General features: G+C 42.5%; 1 protein-coding gene across 6 annotated transcripts in view; it reads right to left on the reverse strand.

Moving 5' to 3' along the window:
• Window positions 1-15,905, reverse strand: part of UNC13B (unc-13 homolog B) — a 211,880-nt gene that overhangs the window by 87,451 nt on the left and 108,524 nt on the right. Inside the window, exons 1-2 of one of the 6 annotated variants that reach the window (XM_075186700.1) lie at window positions 10,410-10,928; window positions 857-3,394 (exon numbers count right to left, since the gene is read on the reverse strand). The exons of the other annotated variants lie outside the window; for them this stretch is intronic. Coding sequence (XP_075042801.1) covers window positions 857-3,287 — 2,431 coding nt within the window. The 5' untranslated portion in view covers window positions 3,288-3,394; window positions 10,410-10,928. Of the gene's footprint in view, window positions 1-856; window positions 3,395-10,409; window positions 10,929-15,905 lie in introns of those variants that run through there. 6 annotated transcript variants of the gene reach the window in all.

Consider the following 15,905-nt stretch of genomic DNA (forward strand, 5'->3'; position numbering starts at 1 on the left):
AACTGACTGACCGGTACTGCGGATGTTTGTGGCGCCGTACAAATAAATGGTGGCGATTGGATAAATATCTAGGGATTGTACGATGCTCTTCTACAAGAAAAACACTGCAAATTCTCATCATATTTGACATCATGCTGCATGAGCGGCTATAAACATGATTTCACACTTAGTGTGGCCCAGGAGTGAGGTCTAAACTTTTGAGATGAAGCTCTGCTTGTCACATTGCATATTTTTGAATAGATCCCATTAATAAGGGTTCTCACCAATAACCAACTGTATTATGTTTGTACATAACCTGCTGCAACTTTAATAAATATACTGCTTTATATTTGTGGCACCCACTGGTGTTTGTCACCATAACCTGGGTAGAGTTGCTTATTTTTGGATTTATTTGGCCTTAGGTAAGACACAAAATGCTTTGTGGATAGAATGTTATACTGTGCAATGCACAAAGCAGAGACAAACTTTTATCCATGGTTTGTGAAAAACTGAGGGATTAAAAAAAACAAAAACACAAAATGACAAACAATATATTTATTGAAAGTTGCAGACATTAATGTACAAAACCAATGTTTCAGATTCTTATGTTAATTAGGACTTAAGTCATTTCTAGCATGCAAACTCAGGCTGCGATATGCAAAATGCAATAAGACCAATCCTAAGTAAATAACTTGCATAGCTTTGAAAAAAATCCAAGATTCCCCTCAATTAGTCATCTTTCCAATATACTTTTTTTTAAAATTTGTATTTGGCTTAAATTACCCTTATTAGAATGGAGAATTCCTGTGTATACAGGAACACTGATCTTACTGCCCTCCCGCCTGCTCCTGCCAACAAGCGTTGCTACACAATATACCTGAGCTCATTTCTTCAGCCGAAGTCCAAAAGGTTTCCTGCACAATGTCTTTCAAGAGCTTCCGTTGCATCTTCTTCTTCTCCCGCAAGACGTTTTTGAAGTTGTTGATGCACTTGTTCAGATAGATGGTCTCTACACATACTTGGTCGAGTCTCAGAGGTTTGCCTTCCTTCAGGCCTGAAGACAGGTCCCCACTTTCAACCATCTGCTCAGGAGAAGTTATTGTCTGTTGGCCATTTAGGTCTACATCAGGAGACAGGATCAAGGATGGAATAGAAGACTCGTGAGTCAGAGAGGGGACTTTGTTAAGCACAAAATATGCATCTTCTTTTAGGTTAGAGCTGGAACTGTAGCTGTTACTCATGCTCGAATGCGTAGGAAGGCTATCGTTGAAATGACCACTGCCGATACTGTTTAGTCTTTGCAGTGTGTCATAATCAGGCACTGGAAACACAGTCTCTTTATTTTCCATAAAGACATCCGGACTCTCAAGTTTATGAAAAACAACTTTTAAAGCGGATCGGAAATGATTGAGCGCTTTCCCCAATTTATTCGCATAAAACTTGATATCTACCATGTCTATGTTTTCATCAGGCTGATCGAGAAAATCTCTTATGACATGACCAGTCTTATCTTGCCCATCTAGGTCTATATGGACAACCTCTTTTAGACTCTCTCCTACGGTTCCAGCAGAACGCTTGTCTACCGTGTCATCGAAACTTAAGGAGGTGAAGCTTCCAGAAGGATCTTTAATAATCACATTTATCTTTTCTGTACTACGAAACTGTACCCTGGAATCACATGAAACTAATTCGCCTTCCCTTTTACCCATTCCATCATGGTCATCGACAATTGAGCAGCACCTGTGAATCTCAATGGCCGCTTCCTCGGCCTCAGATGATGCGCTCAAATGATTAGAGCGCGCCAGTAATCTGGAGCATCGACATGTTGCTTTTTCGCCGGGGGATGTCGCCAGGTTTTTCTGAGATTCTTGAGAGTCAAGACGAATACAAAGATGACTCACACTTCGTTGTAGACACTGCTCGCTGCTCTCCCGCACGTCTCCTCTGGTGGTTTCCCCTTCCGATAAACTGCATTTTTTTGCCAGAGTGCATTTTTGTGCAAAAAGAAACTCCTCCCCTCCACACGGCACCTCTGTGCTTTTGTTCTGATATCTTATTCGGAATGACTCTGTTTTACGCTCCCCTCCAGTATCATCTGTCCTCACTACTTCCTTATCTAGACTCAAGGAGCTCCAGCGGTTTTCTCTCAGACCCTGCTGAAGTACAGAGAGAGAATTTGCTCTCAGTCTATTTTGCAAATTGTGTTCTTCAAACGGAACAATCCTCACTCCTGAACTTTGGAAGTTGACAGATTTTTGAAGTATAAGGTCTCTGTGATCAGGGTGAGAAAGTTTAACTACCGTGGGTCTTGGACCTAGCACGGTGTTGGATCCAGAGTCAAGCCTGTAAGCTTCTTTTATATAGTCCCTGCTTGGAATACCGTTAAAGCAATGATGTTCACATAAGAAACCGTGAATTCTCTCCAACGTGTTCTCATCTTCATGCTCAGAAATTCCATAAAAATATAACACTGTCTCATCAATCAGGGGATCTCTAAAAGACTCTCCGTTCGGTGGAAGTGCAGGTCTTCTTGGGGAGCCAAATCCAACTTGCAACACCTCAATCTCATTCAGAACAGAATCAACACATGTGGACACTTCATCCACAGAACCTTTTATCAAACTCAAGTGTTGTCGCAGCTCTGCAATCTCGGCCTGAATGCGACTGATGCCCTGAAGTTCCTTGATGATATAGTCCACCACGTCCCCAGAGTGATCACTCACAACAGAGCTGCTTCCAGAGCTCGATTCAGATGGGATGTCCTGGCACAGAAGTTGATTATTTTCAGTGATCTCCTTCCAACTCATTGTAATACTAATAGTAGACAGATCCTGATGGTCGACTGATAGTCCGTTGCTTTGACAAGGAGAAAGCAAATCAGAGCACGGTTCATTGGACGAATTCTTCTCTGTAGCGTCATGACTGTTCTGCTCCTCAGAGGTTACAGATAATTGAAAACCTGTTTCCCAGTCGGATTCTGCCTCGTCTGTGCCAACATTAATTGCTGGCTTAGGGTCTCTAGCCAGCTCCATAAGGTCACAAGTGGCTTGGATGTCTGCGTTTGATTTTCTTTTAATACCACACATAAACAGGTCGGTGTCGAACTCTACCGGAGAAATCTGGTGATCATGGTTTGCCAATATCTTCTCTACTGGCCCTTGCAGTAACCTCTTCATCTTCTCTCTCAGACAGAGAGCTATTTTTTGTCTCTTGGACGGCTTTAAGGACGAGATTTTCACTGGATATTTTCTGTGCTGGAGGACAGTATAACTTTCGATTTTTTTCAACTTGCTTCTGGCAAACATCATCAACTGTAGCAGCTGTCCCTTTTCATAGCTATAGACCTCAACACAAGGTTTAGGGTATAGTCAGCCGCCCATGTGCAGTGTTCAGCAAAGGGTCCTTCATGATGTAGCTATTACATGGGGAAAACATTGGATTGTGAGAACAATTTTCCTATTGTGAAAAAAGTCACACCAACGACTAAAAAGATAAGTTGCTATACCCTCTCCCTAACTAGAGGAACTGTGCGGGTCTCCACCACAAGCATTCATAAGATAGCACTCCCCGCCAAACTCTAATCGGGTTGGGTACGTGTTTCTGACGACTACTACTACAGCGACAATGAGTTACCTGACTTTAGAAGGCAGAAGCTGGGAATGACCAAAGTATGTTAACAGCGAAAGTTGCAAATCACTACTTGTCACAATCGCGAACAAAGCAGAAGCCGGCAGACAAAGTCATGTGACTTTCTTGGAGTATACTATGGTTAGGGGTGTTAAATGAGTAAAGCAGGGAGCCGCCGAAAGGTCAAAGTAGAAGAATTGGTGTTAAATATTGTCCATTCGGCGGCTCCCTGCTTTAGACATTTAACACCCCTAACCATAGTATACTCCAAGAAAGTCACATGACTATCTGCCAGCTTCTGCATTGTTTGCGATTGTGAAAGTATCGATTTGAAACCTTCGCCATTAACATACTATCGTGATTCCTGGATTCTGCCTTATGAAGTCGTGGTCGGTGTAGTAGTAGTCGAAGACACGTACCAAACCCGATGTAGTGGTAGTCGCGTTAGTGACTACCACCGACTCAATCCCCCTGGTGCTCTGGCAGCTCAATAACGGTTTGCATCGAGAGTACCAGGTGGACAACTACTCAACTGTTTACTTGGACCTCTCTATAGGTATCCAATGGAAGAAATTCAAAGACCTCCTGCCTCCTCCAGCAGGGGAAGGGACCAATAGATTATGGAGAAGGTGTAGTAACAAAAGAATGTATGTGTCCCTTCAACTGCACTATCTGGCATTTAGAGAGTCATTTGTGTTCTGTGTAGAGTTCTTTGCTGTGAGAATTTAGACTTTCAATATTCTAAATTCAAAAGGTTCAGAAGACCGTCTAGAAGCCAACTGGTATTTATGTTAAATGTTTAGCTCTATAGTGTAGCTACCATCAGACCTATTAAGCAAGGTATATTATACGATTATGTCAGGACACAGGACATTGCATGCATCACATGCTCCTGCAGACATAAATTATCCTATGTCTCCGTTTAGGTGAAGACTTAAGATCCTATTGCTATGGAAACTAGGAAACCATATGAAAACAGCGAGATGCACTTCAACCTGTTGCTGCATTTACTTCTGTCTGCAATTTACAAGCTTACAAAATAAAAAAGGAAGGCACAGCCATTTAGAAACAGGTCACAATTATGGTCATAGTACAGAAAAACAGCATTGTAGCTGCTGAAAAGTTTTAGGGAATCCATAAAAAGGGTCATTTAGTGCCACTGTGAACAGAACAGGTGTACACACTGTGTACTACATACCTACAACGTACATGTATGTAACCAACTCTATTCAGAGCTGTCCTCTTACTTTTTAGGGTGGAAATCTGCAAACATTCTGAAGGCAAAATTAGGACCACGGTCAGTGTAAGTAAATACAATGAATAAAAGGTTTCATAAATGAAAGATCTTTTCTGGTTTGTTGAAATGAGACTTTGGAAGACTGAGACCCAATACAAACCTATTCTTACTTTATAGAAGATTAAACGGGTACATGGAGCAAACCTCCAGCAGTTTTGGTCATTAGCAATTTCAGAAAGTTCTAAAATGAAAACAAAAATGACAATTTCTATATAAACATTATACGGCTATTCCTGCCTTAGACATCTAAGTGGTGCTTCATTCAAGAGGTATTTAAAAAGGAGATACGTATAGATGATCCCTGTTTCACTGATCGATGGCAGATGAGTTCAGCTTTTATGAACGGACATTGTAACAAACGCAGATAAATTAATCCATTGCAAAACCCAAACCAAGCTTGAATGGATGCGAAAATAATCTGATAAAATAGGCCAACGGGTTAATTTATGTTGTCAGTTTCAATGTTGCATAACAGCCTGAATTATCCAATTTAAGACGGATGACAACATTTCACTCACACATTGCTGGAGAACCCGCTCTCTCTGCACATAAAATGCTCACTTTAAATCTGTGTACAGTGAAATATTTACAGTCTCCGGAGCAGAAGATTAATGCTGGCAAATTGCCCCCGTGTTGTGCTAGACTACTTCCATTTTTTTTTAATCAATTAGTCAAAACAAAATCCTGCTGCATTTCAATATCCACAAGGAAAAATATGGTTCCTGTTACTTTCTGGGCAGCCTGTAAGGAGGTTTTTTTTCTTACTATCTTAATGATAAACTGCTATTGAGGATTGTTAATGTGCTGCCTTAACGATGAGGGCATTCGAGGCAATAATTAGGTTTTAGAGTAAGTGATCCAAGTGGTGAGAATTGGCACTTAAACATTGTCTATGATTGCATAAAGTGAACAGGCGGAGTGATTGTAGCAGTCACTGGATCACATAGGAGGACCAGGCTGGAAGTAGGGTTGTTGGCTAATTTAGAGAAGGCTTCTAACAGTGATGGTCTGAATCGCACCCTGGCAGCGCTGGATTTAATATCGACCAGAGTGGTATCTGGGTGGCATTTATATGTCCGTGTGGGTTTCCTCCACGTGCTCCTGTCCCCCTAGAGTCCAACCACATCAGTAGGAAAATTGCCTGCAGACGGCATTGTTCCTGGTGTGTCTCTGTGGTTGTGGAAAGAGAATTAGAGTGTAAGCTCCACTGGGGCATAGACTGATGTGCCCTAGTTTTCAGACTGTATGTACATAAAGGATAATAATACAGTTTTGTCATCGTCATCTTAGTATATCGAGGGTTAACAGGCAACAAGGACCTGTTTATCCATCTCTATATAAGATTTAGTGTAAGGACCAATGTCACAAAAGGACAACTGACGGAGGTACAAGAATATTCAGCCTATCACATCACTAGTAACAATTCCCATCACTGAGTTAGCTGTCCTTAAATGTCTGTGTATAAATTCACTACTTCCAAGTGAACTGATATCTGATTATAGACACACAAGACAGTGTGCGGGGGGTGGGAAGTGCCCGCAGTCGTAGCCTTGGCACAGAATGCCATCTTTGAACTGCAGAAATAATTCTATTTGTCTGAGGGCCATTCTGTAACACTTTCCTTCGCTTGTGCTAAATGTGAGAAGAGACATCACAGCCCCGCAGCAGCGGCGTAGCGAGGATTTAAAGCTGATGAGTTTAATCACTTGAACACAACGCGCATCCCAGCTGCCGTGTGAGCTGTAATCACAGCCACAGGGGGAGAAGTTTACGGTGGGATTGTGGAGTTACGGCATCTCCCCCTCTGTGCAGGAGAGGAGCATGATGGCAATCTGACCCTAATTACAAGGTATTATGGCGGGGGGGTACTGTCCAAATGCTCTCTTATAAGCCATTAGACAGAGATGCTCAAACATAGATCTCAACATGTCATGTTTTCAGGATTTCTCTAATCATGCACAGCTGAGTTAATCTATTTCTCTGGGTCAGTAATTATCTCATCTGTTTCTACAGACAAAAATCTTGAAAACATGACCTGTTGGTAGAATGATGACTGTAGGACTCTAGGGGGGAATTCAATTGACCGCTGTTTTTTTGTTTTTTTTTCTGCAGAATTAAAAACTTAAAATTATCCGAGCGGGCTTTGACCCGCGGGCACGACCGTTTTTAGGTACCGCAGCGTAAAAAATGGTGTTATTCAATTTAAAAATAGGTAAAGTCTTCTCCGCGTGTTAACCATTGGTGCTTGCAAATTTGGAGGGGAGGGTTTAATACAGTCATATCTAATATAAAAAAAAGACATTGGCATACATTTGTATTGCATTACACAACCTTCTATTTTAGAATATCTACTTTTTTTTTATTATAATTTATCTATACCATGACAAAACATATTAGTACATACATATTAGTGACTTGAGTTTTTAATAATTTTTTTACATTGTTTTTGTAAATAAAATAAAAAATCACCTCTTTCATGCTATACGTTACTGAGAAACATAATTAAAAACATAATTTTTCTTTTTTTACATTACATGATTTCAATAGTTTTCTTATGTTTTTCATTTTTTGCACAGCCATGAGAGGTGCGAGATAAAACTGGCGATTTGACAGATTACTGCGCCGCGTTAAAAAGAATCGAATAGCTTTTTAACGCTTCTCCCTCCCCTTCCTCCCTATACTTTCAAGGGATCATCTACTTGTCCACGATGGGACCGTTTTCGCTAACAAACGGTGTGTTTAAAATAGATTTGAATAATGGGTAAAGTTAACGCACTCCAGAGGGAAAAACACGTTAAAATAACTTACTGTGGTGTTAAAAAAAAAAAAAAAAAAAAATTACAGCTGAGAATTGATTTTCCCCCCTAGGAATTATCAGTCTTGTCCCAAGTGTGACCTGGCTGAAAAAATATGGTACTCTGTATATAAACTGCAGCAAATTAAAATTACATATCAGCAACTACTCTCCCTTGTGCACATCCTAACAATGAATATGAAGTGTCACCTACAGAAGCCTCTAGATTTACTCGCAGTTTAGTGTTATGTACGTACGTACGGATACTGAATCTAGATCCATACAATGAGCAAACAGACATTGCCCAAGCACACACCTTAATTCAATACTGTCTACAACATCTACTGTATAATGCAGACACTTCTCCTGACACAGCGGCATCACAAGCTCTAAGATCTGCTCCTCTCCCGTTATAATTGGTCTTCAGACACCTTTTCTGTATTCCCGAAAGTCCTCCCTCTCTCTCTGGTCTCTACGCCCTGTGTCTCACACTAGAGGGGCGCTGCGGAAAGTGGACAAGAGCCGATTTGCAAAAGGCACAACATATTTAGAGGACCTGTAATCAGGATAGTTTATATAATATTAAGCTGACTTTACAATGTAGCAGAATTAACTGATCCACAACTAACGGATAACCAGCCGTCTCTCCCCGTATTCCAGTACTGGGGGCTACACAATGGACTTAATGTAGGCGATTTAAATTGGGGTCAGTAGTGTGCAAACATCATCCTCTTTTACGCATTGCAAACACCCCACTTCTTGTCCCCCCTCTTTTCCTGTCCTTTACCCCACCGTATCCTTCAAAACCAATCAAAAATTAGGTTGGCTGCAGCCAAACACACGGTTTATTCTCTTGTACCACTATATGGCATATGACCAACCTGTATGTTTAAGTTTAATATACCTACAGCTCAGATGACCTTTTGATAAACTTATCTAGGACACGAAAAAAGCCCATGCACTTACTGCCAGCACCACAGAGGTGGCAGGGGGGACATATCGCAAGAGTCACAAGTTTGCTCCAAAAAAAACATTGCACTAAAAATATAGTGAATAGCAAAATACGTTATCCCTGGAACGTCACCTGCGACCTTAGAAAATGTGATATACAAAATGCAATCGTGGTTTATTATGGCAATGTATGCTCTATATTTATATTAGAAACCACATACATTTAAAAAAAACGTAAAAAAAATAACGGGACGAACACCTGTTGCCTATACACAGTGGAGGCAGCCATGTTTTGGGTTGAACCAATTGGTGTGAATGTAGCCAACTAAAAGGACTAGGAACCGGCGACGCCCCCGAGGCGCCGGGCTCTGGTGGCGCCCCTGAGGCGCCGGGCTCCGGCGACGCCCCCGAGGCGCCAGGCTCTGGTGACGCCCCCGAGGCGCCGGGCTCCGGCAACGCCCCCGAGGCGCCGGGCTCTGGTGAATTGATAAGCAGACACTTCAAAACACCTGATCTCAGTACAATCACTAGTTCCTATTGAACTGATATACTGTATTCTCACGATATTGGTACTACCCCAAAAACTGAAGCCTTCATGAATATTTGTATGACCTGATCTGCAACATCATTCGTTACACAATCAGCGCTCTAAGTATTTGCCTTTATTTCCTTTAATGGATTTGTGATTTTTGTTCCCGCTGTGACTATAAAGAGTTAACCAGTTCTAAGCAAACAGAAGTGACTATAGTATAACATAATATATTACAACCACAGGGTAATAGACCTGTACTTTATAGCCCAATAATCAGGGTTTATGTCCAGTCCTGGAGGGCAGTGGCAAATAAGGGGCAATATACAGGGTATTTATTACATTACAAGGTGACAGAGGAGAACAGAGGATGTACATAGGGGAGACTGATAGGATCCTGTGCAGCATACACATGGCCCCAATACGTTGGCTCCGATCCCTATATATTCATATTACTGTGCGGGTTTATACAACATTTACATGAAGACATTCCACTGGAGATCAGCACACCGACACTTCTCTCCTGCGAGCGGATAGCACAGAAATATAGATCATCTGTAGCTTTCAATGTGCGTTATATAATATACCAGACACAGAGTCACCTCAAACACTTACTGCGGGTTGTGGAGAGGACAATACATTCATCTCACATTATCCCTGACATTTCAACGTACAGAATCTGGGCTGTGACAACAGTTCTCTAAGTTGGGTGTAGGCAGCCTGTAGCTCTCCAGCAGTTATATCAGCAAAAGCTGGGACTTGTAGTTCCACAGACGCTGGATACACACAGCTTGTCTATCTGGTATACAAGTACATATAAAGCAGAATAAAGGGACTCGGAGGCAGCAAGAAGTGATCTTCTGAAACTTCATCCAATAGAACCTTTAATGAGCATCATCTCTTCTCTGCACTAGATTAGAAAAGCACTACACGTAAGAGCTTACGAAAAGTACAGGACAGCGAAGCTGACAATCTAAAAGATGTCCGTTTCATAACCAATTTTCACTGCCATCTGTCAAAGAACGATGAATCGCCTCAGAGTAACAATTGGTGTAATAAACCTCAGTCTTCCAGAACTCACATATCCAGCAAACACAGGGTTATAATTCACCAAACATGTATTTCATTGCATGGTTAATGTGACAGCCCCATAGAGTAGAAGAGAACATCTCACCGGCAGACTCCATCACGTCCCGGAATCCCCACCAACCCCCCACACACTGAACACTTACCTTGTGGTCTTTACCTACTGCACTAAGAAGCACAGACTGGCCGCAGAGTCCACACAGAGCCAACAGAAAACTTTTGCTTCAGCAGAAACAGGTCCCGGGCAGGTACCAGCCTGGCCGCACCCTAACCCCATCCATGAGGTGTGCTGTGACAGGTGAGACAGCAAGCTGGGAGGAGAGGAGGGTGCCCCACGCCGCTTTCTGGGCTCCAAGCCTCTCCCAACAACCAAACCAGCAACAACTACACAATATGTGATCAGCAGAACTTGCAATAATCCAGTTAACGTTTCCTTAACAAGCCGGAGAACTTGCAGAATGGGGAAGACCAATCGCACAGAGGAAACGCTGCACATTTAACGCAAGAAAACCTCTGCTCCTTCCCATAGTGCGCTCCTCCTCTCCAGCTGTCTCCTGCCTCCAGTCTTACTTATACACGAAGGCACCCCCCACCCCTCCTCTGTGTCACACATGTACACAGCTACTCTACACAACATGCTTCCAGCGAGGGTTCCAGGAGAAGGAGAAATGATGATTGAGCTGAAACAGAACAGACTTCACACCAATGAATCCTGAGAGATGAGAGGGGACAGGGAGGGATTACTGCAGTCTGCAAATCCATCACTTTTCTTATTGCAAATTAGTGTGCATGGTAATGAGGGTCTGATGGAAATATCAATGCCCACCACAGCTTCCCACCCACTCCCAGGAGAACTGTCAGCCACCACTGTGTTTAGGGGGGGGTGTCTGCAGATTCATACACAGCACCCCCCCGTGTCAGCTAATGTAACTACTTCACTACCAGATCACTGTATCGTTTCCGAACAATAATTCCTGGGCTCTTTGGATTTCTGGCAGAAAAAAGGGGGGTCTTCTAAACTACAGCAAGGAAGAGGTCATTTGCATTATACTCTGGTGAATCACGGATACCAATACTCAGAAAGAGGGAGGTAAAGTATAAACGTACAGCAGTGTTTATAGAGAAGCAGTGTAGTAATAGCCCTAGGGGTAGCGGAAGCACATACTGGGGTACTGGCCTTCTGCCACATGGCCAGGTGATGGCAGTAGTGGTATACAGGCATCTAGAAGTTTCAGAGATCTCAAAATGCAACATGAACAGTGCCCCCATGTGGTGCAAGAAAAATAGTGATTAAAACAAGTCCTATAGGACCTGAGTTATGTTGGGACGCAACTTGCGGTTAACAAGAAAAAAAAAAAAAAAAGCACGGAACTTTGGCCTGGATTCAAGTCTATGCGGATCTCGTGATATTTTAATTTGAATCCTTGTATCCGTACGCTCTGGCTACATGATACTTCCTGCACGTTACCAGACTGCAGGATACGCACATGCATGTGTGCAACAAAATCAGAATGCATGCATTACAAAAAAAAAAACAAACAACAACAGTTTAGCAAATGAATGAACTCCTAATACTCTAAGGATGCTTTACCCTCCCTTAAGTTGCTTCCTGCCCTAACAATAATGGTCACTGTAGCCAAACAGCTGATCCTAAGACAATGGACATACCTGGTTCCTCCAACCTTGGGCGAACTTCAGGTAGCAATATCAGATATTATTTATTTACACAGGAATGCTACACTCCCTGATATTGAAAAAGGAAGGATATGCTTTAATAAAAAGTGGGGATTGTACATTGAAACATTAACAGCCCCTGTTCAACAGAATATTTACAAACTGTTTGAATTTACTACGCGGTATCTTCTTAGGCAGTTGAGCCGAGACTACATATAAGTCCTGTCCTTTCGATTGTAGACCACTAGTAATGTCTGATCTTTAGTAACCATGTCCCCGTTGTGGAGGTCCTTCACCCCCCCCCCTCCCTGTATGTGTATTTGTCCTTTAACTGGGGGTCTCACCCTCATTGACATAAACTGATACTACCCTGGAGTAATCTACTACCATTCCTTCACTATCCCGTTAATATTCCCTTATCCCCCATTATCCCAATGGATTTTTTTTTAATCTTTCTTCTCGTTTATGGACGCTCATTATTCCTATACATTCCATTATAATATAGTTGTTGTTCATCGTTATGCACATAACATGCCTGTTTTGACCAACATATCTAACCAATTTTTATTCTGATAAGTTAAGCTACTGTTTTCATTTATATTGTGATACCTTAATATATGAAATCGTTTATATGTTCAATATCCCTATTATTGTTGTTTTCTCTTCTTTAAAACCAATAAAGAGAATTTTAAAGTAGAAAATACGTGCCTTTTTTTTTTTTTAACATTACATAGATTAATGCGTACTGTACTTACAATGCGTTTTTATAGTGTACCGTGCATACACACGCTCTGTGCTATCTAGTGGCACACATACGTGTAGTTTTTTTTAAAATAAAGACAATGCCGCGACAGTCCTCACTACCAGCTTATACCTGCCCTGTATCTGGTGTAAATGATATGGCATAAACCATATGTACTTCCAATAAACCCAGGACCTGAATGGTCCACTTCCTCAGCACACCCTCACTGTACACTGCCTACGTTACGCCGCATCTTCCCGCCCCGGTTCCGCCCGTGTAGTCATAGGCAGTCATAAGGATCATTTGCGTTTGGACATGAATTGCATCGGTTGCGTTCACTGTCGTAGGTCCCGTTCAGACGTGTGCAGCGCGGATACAAGGCAGATATGACATGTAAATGGAATTATGTCCGAACATGACTCAGGCCCATTATATATAAATATGAAGTTTATAGACACCTTTGTAGTGTCAGAGGATAACAATGTCCTCAGGAACGGCGGGAACAGATGGAGTAGAGCTTATTACAGAAACAGCGATTCCGTAGAGCATACAGTAATGAGAGATCTATATAATGTATCAGTGAACAGCGCCAGGTAACACATGCTTTAATTCCATATTCTTTGTTCTCTCTGGACCTTTGGCAAAGAGCTTACTATCTAATAAAGAGCGGAGCGGATGGAGGCATACAAAGCAAAGCGGCTGCCAGAGATCACTAGTCCGTTTCTCGCACAGGGAACATACTGCTCACTAACAGGCAGCGTGACGTGCCTGTAATCAGACTCACCTTACTCCATACAGAGAGGAGATTAGCACAGCGCCATCCCTGGGGTTAAGCTGCAGTTGCCAGAGAGGACTGCGCCAACGTGCAGCGTTCCAAGATGGATGTTATCCCCCTGGTACCCACAGAGTGGTAGAGGACGTTCTGAATGTGGGGACACGGACGTGACAGGGGCTTTGATGAGGGGAGCAGAACCCCCCATAACACCAAAACGTTCTTAAAGCGGTCACGTTATTTACAGCCAGCTGCATTCACAGTATGTACAAATCACACCCGTCCCTTACTCTACACTACTCTTTCCTTGAAGGACACATCTTCCTAGATAATGGGGGGCAATTAATAGGAGGGGAGTACCGTCCTTACGTTGGAATAGATGCGAGAGTGTCGGACATTGGCAGCGTCTGCTAGACCATATTATCACAGCAATGGGAGAGCACGGTGTCTAACTCCATATATACAAGGTCCCCTGCCGCAGTTTATATTACGGTATACGTTAGAGGATGCCCGTTTTTACAAACACGAAACATCAACGTACACCCGACATTAAATAGATTTTTATTTACTAACATTTGTTCAGATAACGACCATGACCAAGAGGTTAGAGGTCACTGCTCACAATCTATAGGGGAACGATTAAGAAACAGGAGCTACAATAAAGGACGTCCGACAGAAAGGCATTACTCTATCAGTAAGGATTGGGTCATACAGACCAATATAATCATGGTTCTGCTTTAAATAAAAGTTCCCGGAATACATGTAAATACTGAAGACAATTGTGACACAGAGGACAGGGAGTCTCTTGTACACGTCACAGCGCAGGGAAAGTACTGCATCAAGATGTAAGATAAATGTGTTGTACAGTGAGGGTTGCCTTAATGTTACAGCGCTCTCCATAAACATCTGATAAATCCCAGTGAGATCTGAACTTACAGAGAGGACGGAGATCAGCTGCATTACGCAGAGAGTAGGACAGGACATGAATGGAGCCGTCTCAGTGACAGAATTGGGTGCATTCATTTATCACCGTCCCTCCTCATATAGAAGTGACAACGTGGGACCAGGGACTCAGAAAACGGCATTTAGTGAGAAACAAAAAGCTAAATTTGGCACAAAATAGGGACCAATAAGGCATCTGCCACCGGCCGACCCAGATACGTTATGACAATATATATGTTTATATGTTAAATATTCATCCATAAGCCATCATTCTACATTACGGCAAAACCTAGCAGTGAGAGTGGATAAGTGTTACATTCAGAGACTTATGGAAGCAAATTTAAACACACATTAATCAGAGTAATAGAACAGGTTTGCAGTTCTGAAAAACATTTTGTGTTTGTTAGACAACTAAGAACAAAATAAAGTTGCACTAAGCGCCATCTACTTTCCACCAAGTTTAGCAAAATCCTCTTGGCAAATTGCGTCTCCTTTATCATCATCACCATTTATTTATATTATCCTGCTTCATAAATATGGTTAAAGATTCATTTAATTTTTTTCTAACAAACTTATCTAATGCTGGTGTTTTTAATAAAAGGAAGTTTTTAGCTCTGATTACAAACAATTTAAGTGGGCAGAAACAGAACAACCTGTATTGAACCAGATCTGCAGAATGATCAGAGACACAGATTATTTCAGTAGACGAGTGAGCTGATCATGTGGGAGGCAGTGACCTGGCTGCACATATGATTGTGTTAGTGAGGATGTGAGGAGGGGAATGGAGGCAGCAGGAAGCCACAGACTGAGAGTTATATAGTGGAAGGAGCAGGGTCCCCAGCAGCACAGAGTATATCAGGAGATAAGTGATGTGTTAGTGAGGACAGGGCTCCATGTGACAGGGGCAGTGACATGATGTGAGGAGGGGAATGGAGGCAGCAGGAAGCCACAGACAGAGTTATATAGTGGAAGGAGCAGGGTCCTCCAGCAGCACAGAGTATATCAGGAGATTAGTGATGTGTCAGTGAGGACAGGGCTACATGTGACGGGCAGTGACATGATGGGAGGAGGTGAATGGAGGCAGCAGGAAGCCACAGACTGAGAGTTATATAGTGGAAGGAGCAGGGTCCCCCCAGCAGCACAGAGTATACCAGGAGATGAGTGATGTGTTAGTGAGGACAGGGCTGCATGTGACATGATGTGAGGAGGGGAATGGAGGCAGCAGGAAGCCACAGACAGAGTTATATAGTGGAAGGAGCAGGGTCCACCAGCAGCACAGAGTATATCAGGAGACAGAGTTATGTAGTGGACGCGAAGTGACACTTCTATCACACTGGTGCAGGAGGAAGCATTTCCATATGAAAACTTATTATAATTACTTTAGTGGGACAGAATGCCTTCCCTGCCTTAGACCAACCAACAGCATGTTATTTATATTACCTGGAAATCTCCTTGTGTCCATCAACAGCAAGTGTCTGGGAGAGAACATGGCAACGGCACAGTGACACCAGC

Source organism: Mixophyes fleayi, chromosome 1 (genome assembly GCF_038048845.1).
Source record: "Mixophyes fleayi isolate aMixFle1 chromosome 1, aMixFle1.hap1, whole genome shotgun sequence".
Classification (NCBI taxonomy): domain Eukaryota; kingdom Metazoa; phylum Chordata; class Amphibia; order Anura; family Limnodynastidae; genus Mixophyes; species Mixophyes fleayi.